Genomic DNA, 21799 nt, shown 5'->3' with positions numbered 1-21799 from the left:
TTTAAAATCAAATCAAACAAACATTCTTTAAAAGAAGAAAGAAAATAAATCATAATTTAAATTACGAAGCAGTTGTAATCGGTTTAAGAGGTGGTGCGCTGTTACAGGTTTGTATGAAGATACTTAGAGAAGGAGGTTCACGTACTTTCACCGCATCCTGTGGGTAAGTTCTCCTTTTCCTCTGTAGATCTCTTCACGTTATCATCACCCCCAAAACTTAGCTCGCAGGCCTTCTGTGCTGGACCTCCAGAGCCCGGCACCGCAGGAGTAGTGCTTTCTTCCTGCGTGCTGTGTGCAGGGCCCCGCTCTCTCCCACCCTCAGCGTGTCCTTTCGGATGGGCGGGCTTGGCACTGGGGTGAGGACAGCTGTGTGCATCTGGGCTGGTGTCTTCTCTCTGCGCAGGGCCTGCCTGCAAACGGTGCGCTGGGTGTTCTTCCATGGCAAATGTTTCCTCCATAGCCACATGAGTAAAACTTGTTTTTCCTTTGTCATTCAGAGGTTTCTGAAGACCAGCGCAGGTTTTTGCTGTCAAATGAGTAGCGTGGATGAATCTGGGTTTTTCACCAAGGCAGGAAAAATCATACATTTTTAATATTCTTGTTCTCTCTTTTTTAGATAGACTTCTGCAGCTGAGCTGAGCGGGGCTTGACAGTGGCTGTGATCCAGGAGGAAAATTCTCTGAGTCCCTTTCCTTAAGATTATCGGGTGAGAAATAATCCTCATAGGAGGAGTCACGGCGAGCAGGAGTCTCAGGGGCTGACCTGGTCGAGAGCGGTGTGCTGCGGTCCGGCTTGCAAAGCTCCGGCTGGAGCAGGACGGAGCTCCCGCAGCGCCTCCTCTTCTCCAGCTGTTCTTCTGCAGGTGAACCTGAGTCAGCTGACTGCCTTTTCCTCTTCACTGAAGAGCTCTTGGGCCTTGAATGTTCCACAAGGTGGCCTTTCATTGTAGGGACTATAGGAGACAAACTGCATTTCTCATCAAGCATGTCCTTAGATACTCCTGCTCGATTTTGGTCTGGGGTGACAAATTCACCTATAGCATCTCTCTGCCAGTTTATTTCTTCCTTTGAGAGCTTCTCTGCGGATTCCGGAGGACTTGGTTGCTGGAGGTAACTGGATGAGGCTAACGGATGAACACTCTCTGTTTTCAATACAGATGGGGAAGTGCAAATACCACTTTTAATTTCATTAACAAATCCTCCCACTTTCCTTTCTTGATTTCCACATCCGGATTGTCTACAGGGATCGTCCAAAGATGAGTGCAAACGTTCAGCAAAGGATTCATCTGGAAAATATTTATAAAGAACCAACTTTAAAAGGTGGCTTAAGTTTTCATAAATATAATGTTAAGTTGACCAATAAAATAATACTTTCAAGCATTTCTGGTTGTTAGGAAGAGTTCTGCTTGTATTCTGGTTCTTCTCATTTCTTTTTAGTAACATCTTTAAGGTCAGTATTTTTTTTTAATGTTTTTAATTAATTAATTAATTTATTTATTATTTATTTATTTGTTTATTTTTTGGTGGTACTAGGGGTGGAACCCAGAGGCTTTCTACTTCCGGGCTATACTCCCAGACCCATTTTATATTTTATTTGGAAACAGGGTCTCACTAGGTTGCTGAGAGCCTCACTAAGTAGCTGAGGCTGGCTTCGAACCTGCACGATCCTCTTGTCTCAGCCTCCTAAGCGCGGGGATTACAAGCGTGGGCCACCATGCCTGGCTTAAGATCAGTTATTTTTTAACTAGGGAAACTAGATTTCTTTTTTCTTTTTGTACTAGGGATTGAACCCAGGGACATTCTATTTCTAAGCTACACCACCCACCATCTTTATTTTTCATTTTGAAACAGGGTTCCCTTGACCCTAACAATCTTCAATCTTCCTGTATGGGATTGTGGGTGTGTGTCACCACACCCAGCCGGAACACAGTTATTTACTGCGATAGCCGGAACACAGTTATTTACTGCGATCTATTCAGGCCCTGCGGTGGCCAGAGTGAGAACTACAAGAAATCTGATATAACCAAAGGCATGTTATAACCTTGACAAGATGCCAGCCTGAGTGGATCAGTAAATCCAGGACCCACGCATTGGAAGCACAGTCTGTGTAGACACGGGCCCTGGTCAAAAGCATGTTCCATGTGCTCATGACACTGTGAGAAGCAATTTTCCCTTATCCCTGACTTTTCTCAGTTCTATACAGTTGAAACTGTAGATCATTTCACACAGATCCCAAGAATTTAAAAAAACAAGTAACTGATTCTATAGCAAGCAATCAAATGCCCAAGGAAACCCACAGGGACTCAAAAGAAGGCTTAGCTATAAGTTTCTCGTGGCTTACTTTTATTACAGTACCAAATTTCCGGGGGAGATTTATGAGTTCTAGTTTTACCTAATTGTTCTATACATCAGAAATATAAGATTCTAAATTAAAAAAAAAAATACTATTTTCAAATCTTAAGTCACAAAAAAGAACAGTGACAGTTTTACCTGAGCACAATGGAGGATGTGAAGTGTCCCAGGGCGCCTCACACGGGGGGCCGTCTAGATCCTCGCGAGAGCTCTCTGTCACCTGGGAAGCTGCCAACGAGACACAACATTTCAAGATTCAACTTTAGTGCTTTCTAGCAGGTAAGCCAACAGTAAGTCTAAACTGCTGTTCTTATACGTTATGGACACATCAACTCGTCCTTACACTACATATTCCAGACTTCGCTTCTTAAAAATCTTTTAGCTGTATTCTTTATAAAAATTACTTCACAGAATTATAAAAGCTGAAGGGGCTGTGGATGTATCTCAGAGGTGAAGTACAGGTTCAGCATGTTTTGAGACGCTGGGTTTGATCCCAGCACTGGGAAAAAACTACACAGAACTTTGAAAAGCTGATTTGCCTGAATCTGATCAGACGTCAATGAAGGTAAACGATTATTTTTGCTTGTCTTCTGTTTAAACGCCATGGCCCTATTCAGGAAGCTCGTGATAGTTACTTCTGTGACTAGAGCAACGGCTCTCAACCCGGGGTGATCGGGGTGCCCGGCAGTTATCTGGTCTGCCTGGACACACTTCTGGGTCCAACAGGAGAGGGAGGTGAGAGAGAGGCCGGGTGCTAAACACGGCCACACAGGGCTCAGACCCACAACACCATAAGTGCTATCTTCAAAGGCTGTATACACAATACACAAGAAAATAAGAAACATTTGGGTCTTATACCCAAAGATAACTTAAGAAGACACAAAAAAGACACTTTTCTGAGAACTGATCAAAACAACTGTAAAATAAAGTAAATGGAATGTTTGAAATTATTACTTAAGTAAACATACTAAAGAAAACATAAATTTATATGTTATATAAATTAATCCAAAGTAAATTCCTTCAAAAAACAATTTTTTGAATAAAGAAAGATTCCAAAGATATTAGAAATTACAAAGAAGGCAAGACAAAGAGCATTTTAAACCTGGAGAGTATGATATACTCCAAAACTCTTAATGAAGCCGAACATTTTCTGGAAGGAAATATTAAAAAGGTCTCCATTTGAAACAGGAGAAACCATTACAATCAGGAAGTAATAAAATAGCTAGTTGAAGAGAAAAACTTTCCACATAACTTATTCACCTTTTGCACAATTTCCGTTTTACACACATCACTCACACATCACTTACAGGTAGGGGAAAGGTTTTCCCTCTTCTCTCTCATCTCCTGTAGCCTCTTCTGCATGGCACTGTGGTGACTGCCAGCTTTCAACGTGGGGCTGTACATCAATGAGCCATGAGGTTCAAACAGGAGGACGGGCACGTCGTCATCTGAAAACAAGACTCAGCTCTAAGCTCAAGGAGGCGCCTCTGTACTCTGAGAACGTGGTTCCTCCCAAGGAACAACCCCCAGCCTTCCTCTTCCCCCTCACTACCATCAGCCCCGTAGCTCTAAGCCACTGCAGCCTCCTGGCCGATGACACTGAGGCTGGGCGCTGTGTGGGGCGAGCCTGCACGTCTCACTTGCCCCGCCCAGACCCATGCCCACCAGGGCCAGCACCCTGAGGAAACTGAGCACAGCAGGTAACTGGCTCAGCCAGACCACGGGACCACTGAGGAGCAAAGCCAGGAAACAACACAGCCCCCGAATGTGGCTTCTGATCCAGGTCTGGCTAGCCTCCACACACATGCTCGGGCCTGCCCACGCATGACCCACTGCGGCGAGGGTCGGGAGGTTTTCTAAATCACCAAAAGTATACATCACATAAGATTTCCCTATTTTGGGTAACAAAACAAAAAGACCATGTATTAGTAAGAAGACAGTTAAGTATAAAGAAAGAAATAGAATTTATTTCAAGAAGATTCATTGAAGTTTGCTTTTCCTCTCTAATTACTCCTAAAAAGTTCTAGCTGGGTGTGGTGGTGCATGTCTGTAATCCCAGTTCTTAAGAGGCTGAGTCAGAAGGGTCCCTTGTTCCTCACCAGCCTTAGCAACTTAGTGATGCCCTGTTTCAAAATAAAAACATAAAATACTTAGGGCTGTGGGTATAGCTCAGAGGTAGAATGCCCTGGATTCAATCCCCAGTGCAAAAAATAAAACAAGGAGTGCCATCAGTTTGGTAAATGAAGACTGTGCCGCCTGAGCGCCACCACGCAGCTCGAGCCCACTCCTCCCTCAGTCTCCTGCTGCTGACTCGGGTGCACTCCCTCCTTGGCGACCTCGTCCTGAGCACCCCAGCCCGCAGGGAGATGCGCCGGCGCAGGACCCAGCTGTGCCGGCCGCCGCGCTCTCGGGCTCACCTAGAGCTGTCTTCTGTCTCTGCAGCTCTTCTGTCATCTTCTCAAACTTCTTTTTAAGTCTTCTATCGTTTTCTGGAGTTTTAGGATTAAAGTCTTTAGGCTGCATACATTTCCGCTGTGCAAAAAGACATAAGAGTTAATCATACCCTATTGCAACTGTTTTTAAGTCTTTATAAAAAACTCATTCTCATCCATTTCTGTTGTCTTTTTTTTTGGTGGTTCTGGGGTTCCTGGAAGCCCTTCTACCTCCGGGCTACACTCCCAGACCTATTTTATATTTTTTTTAATTTGGAAACAGGGTCTCTTAAGCCAGCAAAGCTGGCTCCAAACCAGCGCGATCCTCCTGTCTCCGCCTCCCAAGCGCGGGGATTACAAGCGTGCGCCACCACGCCCGGCTTCTGTTGTCTTTTAAAACATCAACAATAAAAATTTCCCCAAGAGGAGTTTCTGCACTGTATGTGAACTGGCAACGCTTCTCGTTGTGCCTTTTCCAGGATGTGGCTGGCTGTGCGGTCCAGCTACGTGCACTGTAGGGTGGCCTCGGGACGGGCCCTCTTGGTCTCCGCGAAGATTCTTAGTAGGACTCGCTTCACTCCACCTTTTGTCTTCTCACGTCACCTCTCCAAAACCATGACACAGTTACAAGGCACAAAACAATTATTTTATAGTTAATAAGTAAGAGGACCATTATTGAATCCTGCCCTCTTGTCTTTAAGTCAGAAACGCCATTCAGCCAAAAAAATTCCCAAAACTGTAACTACATGACCCAGGCTGGAATCCACAAGAAAGTCTTGGTTAACCTCCACCTTACCGGCCTCAGACAGAAAGGAGGACAGGGCTCGGCCAGGCATCGTCACCTTGGCAGCTCACCCGCTCTCTCCTTCACGACCACCATGGCGTCCCCTCTCGAGCCCAGCAGCATCACAAACACACCGACCTGACCTCCATTCCTCTGTGGCCCACACTCTCCCATGAAAGACGATAGAAGCTCATCCTTTGTCTAGCTCTCTGGTTTCTAGGCTGGAGCTACCGCCCACACTTGCTTATAGTGGTACCTGGCCGAACCTCTCAAACACGTCTTTGCCTTTCAACGCTAATGTCTGTGCTGTGTTCTTGGTCAGGAAACTGCTTTATGAGGTTATTCGGTCATTCACTAACAAAATGTTATGATGGCTCCGCACTGGTCTACCTACAAAGAGCCTGCCACCACGGAGCTTGCACTCTGGTAAGAAATCCCCCAAACAAACTCAATCGACACCCACACAGCATGTGTGCTGGGCTGCTTTCGGCAGGGCACACATGTGCTAACTTCAGCAGCATCAGGACAGTCCATGAGCTTGTCAGCATGGTCTACCATCAGTGGGATCAACGGTTTGCACGGAGGACTCTACCCTTAAGGCAGGGTCGCAGGGCATGCAGCAGAGGGGCCCACCGGGTGGTCCTGCTCCCAGCCACTTGGCAGACTCGGAGGCACTGTCACTCGGAGACGTGTGAACGTCATTAGCCACTAAACCCTGTCTAACTGCCACCATGCTGCAGCGTTTAGAGGTCGAAGCACCGTAGACACAACCGAGGAACAGGGCCCAGGGGAGCTGACACAAGAGCTAGAACCACTACTGTCAAGGGAGGTGTCGGGGAAGATGTCAGGGAGAAAAGTAGCATTCGCACCGCTGCTGGGAAGGCTCAAAGTCCAGCTTATCACCAACCAGCTGCCTCCTAGTAAGACTCAGAGCCGCACGGCACTACCAGGCGATGGCACCTGAAAGCACAGTCAGGCTGAGAGCAGAGACAGTAACGGAGAAAAGGGCCCTCCCTCTCCACGAACAGGGTCTGAAGCTGTGTGTGGTCTGCAAATGCACTGAGAAAGGGGAAGGACAGGTGGCCGGCGTGGTGGTGCAGGCCTGCAAGCCCCGCGCGTTTCCTCTGAGCCAGTCAGTTCACTTCTAGATAAGCAATATGGACAAACTCAGCCATGTCACCTAAGAAGTGCGCTTAGCAAAAACTGACAGTGACCTAGCCATGCACAAAAACAGAAAATGCACACAAGCAGGAAAACAGTGAGGTTACAGAGAACGTAATCGATATGAAGTGATGAAAACCTTGCTGTCGGGCAGGCACAGTGGGATGCACCCATACCCCAGTACTCAGGGCTGAGACAGGAGGATCACAGGGTCACAGCCAGCCTCAGCCACCTAGCGAGGCTCTCAGCAACTGAGTGAGACCTGCTTGTTAGTAAAAATAAAACAGGGCTGGGGTGTAGCTTGAAGTTAGAACGACCCTGGGCTCAATATCAAGGACCATGAAAGAAAAACCCAGTAGAGCATGTGTGTGAGCTTGTGCGTGCGTGAATGGTAACATAGGGTCCCGGAGACCTTCCTTCCAGGACTCTGCAAACTGCAAGATGCTTATTTTCAGGGAAAGAGACATCGAGAGTGATGCATGCTTTCCTTGTGTTTCCTACATGCTTTAAGTGAGAGTCTTCCCGTACTAACGATGTGCTTTGCAATACACCCTTTATTGAGCATGTTGCAGGAGACTGCGGGCACCGCTGCTCCCGCCGCCAGAGGGCCTGGAGGGAGACGGGGTCTGCCCACCACTGCCTGGCGGTTGCCTGGCAGAGATAAAACGTCGTGAAGATGTGTTGCAGACCACCTTGAGAAAACACGGAGGGGCCACAGCCACGTCCGCGATCCAGGGAGCCGTGCCGCTCTCGCCCACAGCTGCCGTGCGGGGGAGCCACAGAACGCCCCTCCCGCACACTCTCGTGAGGACCAAGTGCCTTTGATGCTCCCTAGTGAGCTAGCTGACCCACAAATAAAGAAATCGTAATGCAAACTTTTAAACACACCGAATGAAAGCAGGGCCTTTAACTCTATTTGTAAAGCAGATTCTCTGTAATAAATAACTCTTTCCTCTTGGATGTATCTGCATCAGGCTTTGAAGTTTTACAGCAGGTACTTTATTACAGGTACAAGACCTGAGTTCTGAAGTAAGCAGCAAAGCACCTGCAGGCTGGCTAGTCTCTGGGCAAGCTCAGCTTTCCCAAGGCCAGCCACGTCGCTTCCATTTTCAAAAATTACATCAAAGCATTCCTGGGATAAAGCAAGTGCTGTGTGGAAAGAGGAGGAGGAACAGCCATACTGCTCGAGACGGGTCCTGAGGGTATTTCTAAAAGTCCTGTTCTCTAGGAATAAAAATAAGGAAGAGTCAGTCGTCCATTCAAGCTGCACACTCACCTTTTTCCTAATTAGGCTTGGTAAGTGTTCACTGGCGATGGCTGCGGGAAACAGTGACTCATCCACGTGGGCTCCGGCTGTCCTGCACCTGTACAGTAAAGACGAGGCCGTCTGATAAGAATCTGTCTCCACTGTAGTCGCACAGCATTCAATCTGCACGTGGACCGCAGTCCAGGAAATCCATGCACACGTCGTTTCATAGACATTTCTTTTAAAATGAGCATACTTAATACCAAATACAAAGTTAACATCAAGTGAACTTTTCAAAACCTGTACATGGTGGTTTTTGGTTTTTTTTTTTTGTGGTACTGGGGGTGGAACCCAGGGGCTTTCTACTTCCAGGCTATACTCCCAAACCTTTTTTATACTTTATTTGGAAACAGGGTCTCACTAAGTTGCTGAGAGCCTCACTAAGTAGCTGAGGCTGACTTTGAACCTGTGTGATCCTCCTGTCTCAGCCTCCCAAGCGCAGGGATTACGAGCGTACGCCACCATGCCTGGCAATGGTGTTTATTTTTAAACATAAGAGCAGAGGTGAGAGACAGGCGTAGAAAGTGTAATTTCAGGCTTGTAACACTTCAGACTCAGGACAGCATGGCCCTCATAAAGAGCAGAAGCCAGAGGGAGGACGGACCAAACAAATGGGGGCCGGAGCCTGCTGTCTTCCCGCCCCAGCTGGTTCTCCTTTGTGAGCGCCTGTTAAGACTCACTGGAGACCGAGTGTGCATTCCAGCTCCTAGAAGGCGCGCCCCTCCACACCTGGGGGCCTCCATTTCTTCCCTCAGCACACTGCCCGCCGCCCCTGGCCATGCGATCCCTCAGCCACTCCGCCGTGTCCTGCGGCTCCGCCCGTGGCAGTGAGTGGCTTCCCGGCTCCTCCTGGCTTCCCTGGTGGAGTCCTGAAACACTATGTTAGGACTCTGTTAGGACATAGAAGACTCATCTCTCCCAGCCGAGTCAGAGCCGAGTCAGAGCTCCACACTCCTGTGCCCACAGAGCGACCTCTCCCATCTGCTGAGTCTTTATAACACGGTCCCTGACCACATCCCCAGCTCCCTTTCATAACAGCTATCTCTGTTCGGCATCTAATATGTAAAGAGATATTTGAAAAAAATTAACACAATGGAAAAATAGAGTGCAGTTCAGAATATATCTATATGGGTATAGGAAGTGCTCTGAGATGTGTCAGCAACGGAGGAGAAGCTTCAGGAGCGTGAGCATGGTGCAGAGCAGCTCAGGCAGTAGGCCAGATGGCAGCGGGGACACCTAGGACGGGGAATCCTACTGTGTGCTCACAAGCCCTGTACCTCACCTCTGTGAGGGTGTGCAATGGCAAAACTATTTTTACATCCAGACAGGCACATGGTTTCCCTCTCCATTCCCTGCTTGCATGAGTGACCGCAGGGTTTTCAGCTAAGTGGCACACGCTGTCCCAACAAAGCAGGCGGAGCGGACCTGAGAACACTGTTGTCTGTGCTCGGGAGCCAGACGTGAAGAACACCCGCGGAAATGTAGGAGCAAAAGGAAAGAAAATCAAGAGTCAGCAGTCAGCGTAAGAAATACGACCAGGGAGAGCAGGGAGCGCTCCGGGACAGGATGGTCCCTGGTTCGGAGGGAGGGCGGGCAGTGGGGTGGGCAGCAGGTGTGATGGGAGGCGTGCCTGGACAGGCCTGGAAGGGAGCGCGGGCCTCCTGCGGGGCTGGAGGATGCCCAGGGCTCCACTGAGCACCGGTGCAGGTAATAAACACGAAAAGTCTCGACCTGTGGCTGAACCTGGCCAAATAAGCACCAGATTTTCTCTTTCCCTCCTGCAATCCCCAATAAAATGATAGTAAAAGAAAACAGAAAGACGTGCGCCCACCAAGAGTAGCTAAGAGCTGCCAAACCGAATAGCAAACAGACAGAAGGCCAGCCCGCAGCTGGGCGGGGGAGTCCACGGGGAGCAGAGGCCAGGGTGTGGGCCCGAAGCAGGGGCTCTGCCAGCCCAGGCATTGCACCGGGAGCCACCAGGGCCCTGACGCTCTGGACACCAGGCCAAGCTCAGGGAGAAGCGTGTGTGTGAAAGGAAACACTCGTGGTGGACTAAAAAATTCCGCCAAACACACCCTCACAGGAGCAGTGGTGCAAACACAAACCACTGCTGCGTGAACAGGTTATCACACACCGTGGGACAGAGATCAGAAGACTGCAAGTGTATCTGTGCACGAGCAGGCGTGTGCACACGGAGCAGGCGCGTGCACACAGAGCAGGCGTGTGTGCACACGGAGCAGGCGCGTGCACACACCAGGAGGGGCCGGTAACACTGGCCTCTCCCTCCCCTGCAGGAAGTTGCTAGATAATGTCCAAACTAGAAGCCCAAAGGCAGTGGGCCGCAGCGTTCAGAAAAGCCAAGGCGACAGACACGCCTGTGTGTGGGGCACGAGGAGGGTGAACGGGGTGGGGAAAGGGCAGCTGTTTTCACTAGAACCTTGTAAGCTGCTCCTCTCTGACTATGTGTGCAGCGTGCAGGGGAGCAGTACTTGGTCAGAAGAGGGACGAGGCTCCGATCCATGCCGCAGTGTGGCTGCGCCTGCTCAGGAGCCAGCACGGCGGCCTCGGGTGTGAGTCCTTCGAAATGCGAAGTCTGGGATAGGAGAATCCGGGGATGAAGTGGGTTTGAGCTGCCTTGGGCTGGGGCTGCGGGATGAAGGTGAGGGGTACGGAAAGAGAAAGGTGCTTTACGATCCTGTGGTGGCTGCAAAATTCCGAGCATGCTGAAAACCAGTGAATTGCGTGCTTTAAATGAGAAAACTGTGCAGTGAGATTTTTTTTTGTACTGAGGATTGAAGCCAGGGGCGCTCTACCTCTGAGCTACACCCTCAGTCCTTCTTATTCTGAAATAGGGTCCCACTAAATTGCTGAGGCTGGCCTTGAACCTGCAAATCCTGTCTCAGCCTCCCAAGTACTGGGATTGCAGGTGTGCACCACTGTCCCGGGCGGCAATTAGATCTTAAAACACAAGAAAACACGAACACCACGACCTATCAAGTCTTTATAACACGGCCCCTGACCCGAACAGCTACAATCCAAGGGTACGGCTGAGGCGGAGTGAATGGACGTGCTCACACGCTGGTGAGGACGGAGGCCCCGTGGCCACCCGGGGGAGTCAGGGCTGGGTGTAACCCAGAAGTGAAAACACACAGACAGACACAAGCCTCCACAGCAACTCTATTCCTAAAACCAAAGGGAATACTCCCCACACTGCATTGATGCGCTGGGCAAGCTTGTGGATAAGCAACAGAACACTGCCCAACTAGGAGACACCCTCACTATGCAACAGTGTGGCGGGTCCCCAAAGCGCCAGTCAGTGAGGCGGGCAGGGCAGCTCCGTACTGCGGATCCTGGATCCCAGACCACACGGCAGGACCACGCTGCAGAGCTCGCGCCGTGTGGGCCTGGGCTGGGGCAGGGCGGATGGGCAGACACAGCGATACGGGAATGTCTTCAGGTGATGAAATAATCTATATATTGGTGAGGAGATGACACGAATGAAACAGCTCATCTATAGTGACTTGTGCAATTAAAATGGGAGTTTTTTATTTTAGGCAAACCATGTTTTTAAAAAGTTAATTTAAGAAGTAAGCCAATCATTTATGACGACAGCCAGCCTGCAGCTGCATGGTGAACAAATACTAGCCCCGCGGAGAGGAGGGAACAGGAGCATGTGCAAGAACGAGGCGCCTGGGCTGGCCTGTGTGCCTCTTCCCAACAGTGCCCTCCATCACGATTTAACCCTCAACTGAATTTTACCAGTTTTTCCTCACTTGAGCAAACGTCCCCTATTCACCACGACAACACAGCAGAGGGGTGGGTGTGGCTGGACACACTGAATGGAGGATGGGAGAACAGAACCTGGGCCGTTGCTCTGTCGCACACCTAGTATTAAAAGTACATGTAAGCCGGGCGTGGTGGCGCACGCTGTAATCCCAGCACTGGGGAGGCTGAGACAGGAGGATCGCAGCTCACGGCCAGCCTCAGCTACTTAGTGAGGCCCTTTGCAACTCAGTGAGACCCTGTTTCAAAATAAAGAATAAAAAATAGGGCTGGGGGTGAAGCTCGGAGGTAGCGTGCCCCTGGGTTCCAGCCTAGTACTGCAAAAAAAGAAAAAAAAAAGTACACATGCAATCACCACAGAGAGAAAGGTCGCCAGCTGGCGAGTTCTCGCGCAGACCCTGGTGGGAAGGACGGTTCTTTTCTCTTACTTCATGACAAGAGGTTCATCTCACAGACATTCTGCTGAAGTTGGGCAGAGGCCCGATCCCATCCAGCAAAGGCTGCGGCCGGCTCAGCAGCACACTGTAGAAGCCATGTCCCGTCCCTTGGAGAGCAGCCTCCCGGCGACTTATCTCTGAGTGGTGGGGGCTGAAAGCAGATGCCCTCTCCCTGGGGCATCTTCGGGCCTGGGCATGCCAACAGCACCGCGAGCCACTGGAGCCTCCTAAGACCCACGCTCAATAGGCACTAAACCAACCACTGAACAGGCCAATGAAGCGCCCAGGCAGAAGCCTATTTTTCTTCAGAAGTGTAGCATTAGCCCCACCTAGTGGCCAAAAAGAAGTGTTTCAAGAAATGCTGGGACAAGAAAACCAACTTTTGACCCTCATTTTCCAGCTGCGGCTATGTGGAGCCCAAGCAGACCAATGGGGCGCCGCTCCCCCAGTGAAGCCCTGCTCTGAGCCGCTCTCCCCAGGAGACACTGCGCACTTCCCTCTGCACACCTGCAGGGCCGGCTGAACGCCGCTGCTCCGGATGACCAGACCCGCCCGACCCTGCTGCGCCTCCCTCCCCTCAGCCTCCAGCGGCACCACCTAGCTCCCTCACCCACTCAGCACGTGCATCCAGCAAAGATGTACCGGCCTCCCATCAGAACTGGTACTGTGTCAGGCACTGAGGAAAAGTAAACGAGGGGCCGATGTCCTGGAGACGGCAGCTCGTGCCCACAGTCCTAACACTAGCAGGGGACTCTGCGGTGCTTGGAGAACAGCCTCTGTGTGCGCAGAGGGGGCACGGGTGACTCTAAACCAGTGGGTAAAGGGAGTGCCTATGGGGGACCAGGTACTGGAGCACTGAGCGGTACCCAGGCAGGGTGGGGGCCTTCCCTAAGAAGGCAGGCCAGGCCCACAGCTCCCCAGCACACGCCGCAGCCCCCACTGTGCGCAGCCTGCAGATCTAGCACCGGCATCTTTGCAGTAGGCTGCGCTATGTCCTTAGAAAGTTGTCAGGGAGCTAGTATTTGAACTAGGCCTTTAAGAACGGAAAGAACTTTCTATTATGCAAGGGAAGACCTTTGAAGGAAACATCACAGCAAACAACAACAGGAAAGGAAAGGCCAGCACACCCAGAGAGGGGAGTCACCCCGTCCACCTGCCGCCGCCCGAGGCTGGGTGAGAGCAGGGCGCTGGCAGGGCCTCTCGAGCCTCCATCGCTTTGTAGTGATCCGCAACCGTGCCAGTCACAGGAACCAGGGGAAGGCCAGGAGACAGTGGGCAGCGGGAGGCAGTGGGCCCCGAGATCGGGCGGGCCCCACAGACTCCAGGACAGGAAGGGTCTGCGGGATTCACCGAGCTGCGTCACAGGGACCGTGGGAGCCATGGGAACATAAGCGCAGGGGTGAGGGGCTTCCAATGACTCTCAACTCGGCGAGGACCAAGGTCCCGACACTATGTCAATTTCTCTGTTAGTGATTACCTAAAAACTTTACCATCAACTTTCTTCAAAAAACGTGGAGGTGAGAGCCAGGCTGACTTTTATTTATTTCACCTGTGTTTATTTCTTTTTTTGTGTGTTTGGTATTGGGGATGGAACTCAGGGGCCTTCTACCTCCGGGCTATATTCCCAGACCTATTTCATAGTTTATTTGGAAACAGGGTCTCACTAAGTGGCTGAGGCTGGCTTTGAACCTGCGTGATTCTCCTGTCTCAGCCTCCCAAGTACTGGGATTACAAGCGTGCGCCACCACGCTCAGCTCACCTCTGTTTATTCTTCAATATAAAATTTTCTACTGTCCTCGGCAGAATTTTACCAGTAGATAAGAGTCTGCTCCTAAAGAGAACACTCCCTCACAGAACAAGCCCACAAGCCTCACAGAACGAGCGACACCGAGCGACCTCAGCACCTGAGGCTCACCCAGCAGAGCAGCTAACAGAGGAGACCAAGATCCGTACTTAAGACTGAGGGCAGTTGGGCTCTTGGCTGCTGCTTTGTGGGAAGCAAGCTCGCGCTCAGTCACAATCAGGGACATGCAAATGAAAACGACATTATTTTCACCTCCAAAGTAGGAAAGTAAGACACTGGAAGAGGAGTCCCTCATACTGCCTGGGAGCCAGGAAGTGAGTTCATTCTTTCCAGGAGGCATCTGGAGGGCCCATCATAGACTCAATATGCAAATCCCTGGAGCTCTCTTTTGGAATTTTAGCCTGTGGAAAGATGGATACATTTGTAGACAGGCGATGTATGGAGAGACCAAGGGCATGCTGTTTCTGAAACTTCACACTCACTGTCAGAGCAGGTGCGCAAATTACTGGACATCTATTAAAGAGTATTTTACATTTTATGTAAAAAACAGCAGAATATATCTCAGTGCAAGTATGGAAAGATGTTCTTTAATATGTAGCTAACTAAAGGACTTTATGTGTCCTTTTAAACAAAAATCTGGTCATTTAAATGGACACATACATAATTATAAATGTGTTTTTATGCTTTTATGTGCTTAGTTAAAATGTCTTTCCAGACATAAGTATATACCCCAAACTCTCCATGGTGGGACTCCCTCAACAGAGAAGAAGGTAGAGCATTCTCACTTAAAATGTGTGTGTGTGTGTGTGTGTGTGTGTGTGCGCGCGCGCGCGCGCACACACACATATGTATTTTAAAATGCACGTAACTAAAAAAAAGTTTTCGCTTTGGGGATAGCAAAGCAGTTCTAAAAACCAGCAATGAAGCAGAAAGTGGGAGAAGGTGGGGAACGAGTGGGGCACGAGTGGACACAGCAGTAAGGAAGGTGGACCCGGGACTCTTGGGAAAAGAGAGCCAGCCCTCCGGGAGCAGGGTTCCCAGGCCGGCCTAGGCAGACAGGCCAGCAGTCCCGTGGACTCCAGGCAACGGGGAAGAAGGGCAGCTGCCGAATCTGAATGTCCCCACGCCCCCTCAGGAAACAGAATTAAAAAAAGTCAAAACTATGCTCACCAACATACAAATTCAAATAAGCCCTAACCAGAAATATAATGCAAATTTCGACACAGCTGCAAGTCTCTGGATGCAGAGAGGAGGAACCGGCTTCTGAGCAGGGCCCAAGGCCGGCACAGCGGCCTGCAGCTGGTGTCCCAGGTGCTTAGGAGGCAGAGGCGGGAGGCTCCCCTGAGCCCAGGACTTGGAGACCAACCTGGCAACACAACAAGATCTGTCCTTAAGGAAAAAGGAGAGGGGCAGAGGACTGCGGCACTTGGAACAAAGCCAGGCGCAGCACCCGCCGCAGGGAAGGGCGAGGCGGCCAGCACAGGCCCAGAAACCCAGCAGCAGCAGGAAGCAGTGCAGAGCCAGAGGGACCAGGAGGAAACGTTCAGCGGTCCCCACAAACAAAAGGCCGAGGAGATGCAGCACCAGCATCCTCTAGACAAGAAACCTGTTGGAGCGAGGGCAGCCCCAACAACTTAGCCAGACCCCGCTGCAAGGCACAGGAGTAAAGAGGGCTGGAGTGTAGCTGGGAGGTGGAATGCCCCTGGGGTCAATTCACAGTGGAGGAGGAGCGGCAGCAGAAACATCTTCAGAAATAAAGACCTAAATCTCTTGAAGAGGCCAACCGGACTAGAGCGACCAAACACATTACAGTAAGCCCATCAGACTTTCAAGGGGGAAAAAAATGAAATCCAAAGTCCTCAGATAAAGACAACATATAATTTGCAAGGGGAAAAGAGTTAGTGGTGGTACACGCCTATAATCCCAGTACCTGGGAGGCTGAGACAGGAGGTTCACAAGTTCAAAGCCAGCCTCAGCAACTTAGTGAGGCTCTCAGCAGCTTAGTGAGATCCTAATTCCAAATAAAAACAAAATAAAATAGAGCTGAGGGTATATCTCAGAGGTAGAATGTCCTTGGGTTCAATCCCCAGCACCACACATGCACACAAAATTAATTAAAAAAATACAAGGGAGAGGAAAGAAAAGAATTGGGCTGGTGCCAGACACGGAAGCTAGGTGTTCTACATTCCACCTCTGCTTATTCTTAACAAATCAACATTCACAAACATGTGAACTATGAAAGAAACAAGAAACAAAGCACAACTCCCCAAGAGCTCTGCATGTGTGGAGGGCAGAGTGTGCAGGGAAGCCATCTCTCTGGCCTCGCCACACACCGTGTCTTCCCCGAGGGGCAGTGGTCTCGGGGAGCGAGGGTGCTGGACTCCTTGGGGACGCTAAGAACCGGCCGTCCTTCCGTCTGCAGAGGGCAGGGAAGGAGCCTGACAGGATCAGGAAATAAAACACCCAGAACAGGAAACCTGAAGTCTGAGTCCCAGTGTCCGGCTGAGCCTCGCTTCACGTGTTGAGGAGGGAAGTGGGCCTGCGCGAGGCTGCCGGCTCAGCCACGCAGGCCGTGAATCTACGCTTCAGCTTCCAAAGAATAAGGCGGAAACAACCGCACAGTGCTTACAGCAACACAGAAGAACCCAGTGTCGACACGCACTCAGTGTCCGAAATACAGCCCACAAAGAGCCAGAAAGGATGACAGTCTGTAGGGAAACATGCCAGCCTGGGGATGCTGAAATGACCAGACAAGACCACAGAAGCATCTACTAATTACTGCGCTCAACCGGGTGATGGGAACACAACCGCGACAAAGCCACGGAAGGACAGGAAATCTGCATTAAAACAAGAAAAGGAGCAAAAGCCAAATGGAGGTGTTAGAAATAAGACAGCTGAAATGAACTGTAGCGAAGGACTTAACAGTAGGAGGAGATCAACGGAGGGAAAGGGTCAGTGAGCTCTGGTGGATGCCATCTGGAGGAGGTGGAGACTGAGGCATGAGGGGAAGAAAGCGTCTGAACACACCGCACGGTCCCGGATTCCAAAGGCTGCCCACACAGGAGGGCAGCAACAGCGCCGTGCGGCAGGGTCCCAGGCCAGGGCTCACTGGAGCGCAGCCAGGGCCTGCGGAGGGAAGTAAATCAAAAGGTTACAGTGGAATCGGGACAGAAAAACAGAAGAGAAAAGAAACAGCAGCTAAGCTGGCTCTTCAAAATGGTCAGAACCACAAGCCTCTTGCTAGACCAACCACAAGAGAATAGAGAGATTACTCAAGTCCAGAGTGAATTACCACTAACCTGGTTGGAATAACAGACGATAACACAAAGGTGTGAACAAGTGTGCCGAGAAACCAGACAGCCCAGGTGACCCACGACATTAGACACACACGCTACACAGCTGGCTCAGAGGAATTAAAAAGTAGGTACAGACCTAAACATGAGACGGAATTAACAATCAGAACACTTTCCACAAAAGAAAGCCCGGCCAAGATGGCATTGCTGGTAAATTCTACCAGTATTTAAATTAGAATATCAATGCTCATGAGCTTCTCAAAAGTCAAGGAAGACCCCCCAATTCATTCTATAATGCAGTATTGCCGTATAGGTAGCAAAATCAGACCAGGTCACCACAAGCGGGCTATGGCATAATATCTCCTGTGAACACAGGAACGAAATAGAGCACTAGGAAAAGATGCACAACTGGTTGAAAAGTACACACACAAATGTTCAACCACAGGGCTCATGAGAGAAATGCAACCGAGACCGTAACAAGGTCTCCTCTCACCCCTGATAATAAGTGCTGGCCAGGGGAAAGGAGCGCTCCCACACTGCTGGTGGGAATGCATATCGCAACAGGCATCATTCAGAACAGGACGGAGTAATGGGACCACCACATGGACCCTTCACTTCAGTACTCGGATGAACCCAAGGAAGCCAGAAGATCAAAGCATGTTATAGAGCACTATTCACAAGAGCTAAGGTAAGGCACCAGCCAACTACCCAGCAGAGGAACGGATAAAGAAAACGTGGACCATTATTCTGCCACAAAAAAGAACACAATCCGGCCACGTGCAGCAACACGGAAGGAACTAGAGGACACTGTGTCAAGTGAAATAAGCCAGGCACAGAGATAAACACTGCGAGTTCTCACTCATGTGGAAACTTAAAAAATTGATGTCACACAAGTAGAGAGAAATACAGAAGTTGCTAACAGCTGGAAAGGGCAGTTGAGAAGGGTAGGCGAAGGCTGGATAACAGGCACCAGAATACAGATCACTGGGGGAATGAGCTCTGGTATTCTACAGAATTCTATATTCTATAGAATACTAGATACAATATTCTCGAACACAGAATACTAAATAGCACAGGTGGGTGACTGCAATTTGTAACAATTTATTATATATATCTAACACAAAGAAATGCCAATGATACTGCTTTGATCAATATACATTGTATATCCCGGCATCAAATAATCACAATGTAGCCCACAAATATGTACTATTATGTCAACTGCAAAATAATAAAAATACTAACAGACTGGTCTAGCAATTTTAAAAAAAGGAAATAGTATGCATATGGTCAAGCAGAATTTACCTTAGTGGTGCAAGAATGCGAGGTCGGTTCACCACATAAAACTATTCAATCACACCACACTGACAGAGTGGAGCAAAATTCACATAATCATCAATAGGCACAGAAAAAGCAGCTGACAAAATCCAACACTGTCTGAGGATATAGAAAAAGAAAGTATCATAACAAAAAGCCCAAAATAGAAGTCTGCAGAAAGGGCATCTACAAATAACCTATGACTATCACTATCCTTAATGAAATACTGAAAGCTTCTCTCCTCAGGTCAAGATGAAGCTGTCTACCCTGAAGGTATCTGCTCTTACTACAGCATTGTGCTAGAGCGTCTGGCCAGGGCAATTAGGTAAGAAAAAGAAGTAAGACTCAGCCAGATTGGAGAGGAAGAAATAAAGTGATCTCTACTTAAGACTGCCCAACAATGTTCACAGAAAATCTTAAGGAATCCACAAATATACTCAGAGCTCATCAAAACGCTCAGTGAAGCTGTAGGACATAAAATTAAAACGCTAAACTCACGCGCACTGCATGCCACCAACCAACAATTTGACAGTGATGTCACAGGGATAATGCTACTCACATAAAAATAAAAAAAATTAGGAATAAAATTTAATTTGTGGAGTTTAAGACATGTACACTGAACACTTCAAAGCAACACAGGAAATGCATCTTCTGTTCATGGGTTAAGTGATTACATTATTAGTGTGGTGCCATTCTCCTAGAGACTGAACACAATCTCTATTCAAATCCCAGAGGCTTCCTTTTCTGTTTTTATTCATTTACATATTTGCTGAAATTAATATATGAACCTAAAATTCACATGGAAATGCAAGAGGCCCACAATAACAAACAGTCTTGAAAAAGGAAAACAAAATTGGAGGACTCACATCACAATTTCAAAACTTCCTCCAGTGCAACAGTAACCAAGATTATGTGAAAGTGGCATGAAGATAAACCATGCAAAGGTGAACGCTTTGTCCTAAGGTCAAAAGGAAATGAGAATCCAGAAAAAGACCCATGAATCTAGGGTGGCCAAGACCACTTAACAGGAAAAGAACAATCTCTTGAACAAATGGCATTGGGCAAGTAGTCATATGTAAAACAGCAAAGGTAGACCCCTGACTCACACCGTATATAAAAATTAATCCAATGTAGATTACAAGCCTAAATATTAGACAAATCTGCAAAATTTTTATAAGAAAGCATAGGTATAAATATCTGTACCCTGGATTAGGCAATAATTTCTTGGATATGACATTTATACACAAGCAATAAAAGAAAAAAAATAGCCTCAGGGCAGGGAGAGAGGGGAAGAGCTGCCCAGGGGCTGAAGATCAGCATGGGGTGAACCGCCTCCCACCAGCTGCTTTAACCATCAGGAATAACCCAGAAACCATTTGGCCAGGTGACTGCCCCAACAAAACGGCCAAGGACACACCCTGGCAGGAGAAGCGTCCTGACAGCAAGGCTCCTGATGGCCGGAGACCCCTGGACAAACCCAACCAGGAGCATCTCACTCTAAACGAGATGGTGGGGAGGGAGACTAGAGTCCCCAAGTCACCCGCGCCAGGAAAGATAAATGGTGCAGGCGAAAGGAGAAGTGGGGTAAGAAGCTCAGGATCCGATCCTGAGCTGGATCTTTACTGGAGGAAGAAAAGCACACTAGAAGAACATCGCTGGGTTCGCTTTGCAAAGTTCTCACACATTCAAAATGGATTTCCTAGATATATTTTTCAATACAAACTATAAGAAAAGAAAATTTCATTTTCAGATGAAATAGTTCTCGGCTTAGGATTTCAGTAAGTCCCCCAAAGACACAGGAATCAGGTGTGGTCCCCAGAGTGGTACTTCTAGAAGGTGGTGGTCCCCTGGGAAGTCCTTAGCCCTAGGGGCACACCCTCCAGGGAACTGTGGGACCCCAACACCTCTGGCTGCTATTCTGCCTTGGCCCAGGAGGTGAACGCTTTGTCCTAAGGCCTGCTCCTGCCACGATGCAAAGCAATGCTCCCTGCCCAGCACACACACACCAGTGATCTCAGACTAGAACCGCCAATGAGAGCAAAACCAAACCTTTTCTAAGTTAACCCCCTCGGCGATCTCGTTATAGTAACACAAAGCCGGCGGGCGCTTTCCTTCCTACTTTAGTTGTTGGTTTCTTGTGACTGTTCTTCCCAGGGTGGATCATGCACAAAGCCCACCTCCAAGCCACACAGGAATGATGTGGACCACACACACACACACACACACACACACACTGAAAGAAGTTGCGAGCCTCTTCTTACACTCCCACTAAAAAAGACATTTGTCTCTTCTAATGAGAATCCTCTGTTCTCATCCCTGCTCTGTCCCCTTCTCTGACCACCCAAGATAGAAACAACAGTAGCAGCAAATTTCTGAATGTCTTTGGTGAGAGATACATTTGACACAGACCTCTGGAGAATGCAAATGTTCCTGAAATCCTCAGATGTAAGGCAACCACACTGCCTTTCTGTCTAGAAACCCAGAGTCAGAGTAAATGAAAGCAGCCCGGCTGGCTCTGGGCACTGGGCCTTGGGAAAGGCGGGCTCCTGGGCTGTGGCAGGTGCAGCGCTCAGGTACAGGAAGTTGACCTAGGGGGCGGGGAAATCCATGGTGCTTTCTGGGCAATTTTATTGTGAACCTAAAACTGGTCTAAAAAGTGATGAAATTTGAAACATATCTGGTCTTTATCCTCATTTCCAAACAAAAAGGTCACAAAACCCTTAAAATTCCTGAGTGAGAAATCTTGGTCACTCATAAAGATCCCTCTTACAAGGCCTGGATTTGGGCTCCAGTGCCTGAGGAGGCCCTGGTCTGGGATTTCCAGCCCCTTGCCCGCCACCAGCAAGGGAGCTGGGCCTGGAGACTAATCTCTCACTCCTCCCAGGAGGGCTGACGGGCTGTCGGCCCCGAAGAGCTGGTTTGGAGGTGTGGGGTTGAAATAAAGGCCAGGAAAGTGCTTCCCCGAGTTCAGTGGGCCACTCCAGCAGATGATCAAAGCCCAGAAGGAGCCCAGGAACCAGAGTTCCACCTGGTCAGGAGGAAGAGGCAGAGGCCTGGATGGACATCTCAAGGGGGAGTGAAGTGTGGGGCTGACGTTAACTCTAAGTAGACTGTCAGAACTGAAATGGGTTGTA

At 49.2% G+C, this 21799-nt stretch overlaps 1 protein-coding gene across 1 annotated transcript in view; it reads right to left on the bottom strand.

Annotated features, from left to right (window-relative positions):
* The window catches only part of MCPH1 (microcephalin 1), a gene marked incomplete at both ends in the record, with an annotated part of 174063 nt that overhangs the window by 147886 nt on the left and 4378 nt on the right, over positions 1-21799 (bottom strand). The window contains 5 exons of the mRNA XM_080710905.1: positions 146-1285; positions 2490-2579; positions 3659-3799; positions 4769-4883; positions 8005-8092. Of these exons, the coding sequence (XP_080567031.1) occupies positions 146-1285; positions 2490-2579; positions 3659-3799; positions 4769-4883; positions 8005-8092 (1574 nt within the window). The remainder of the gene's footprint in view (positions 1-145; positions 1286-2489; positions 2580-3658; positions 3800-4768; positions 4884-8004; positions 8093-21799) is intronic.

This window comes from Muscardinus avellanarius, assembly GCF_963383645.1.
Source record: "Muscardinus avellanarius genome assembly, chromosome: 14".
In the NCBI taxonomy this organism is placed as follows: Eukaryota; Metazoa; Chordata; class Mammalia; order Rodentia; family Gliridae; genus Muscardinus; species Muscardinus avellanarius.
This window is presented reverse-complemented; position numbering and strand designations above follow the sequence as displayed.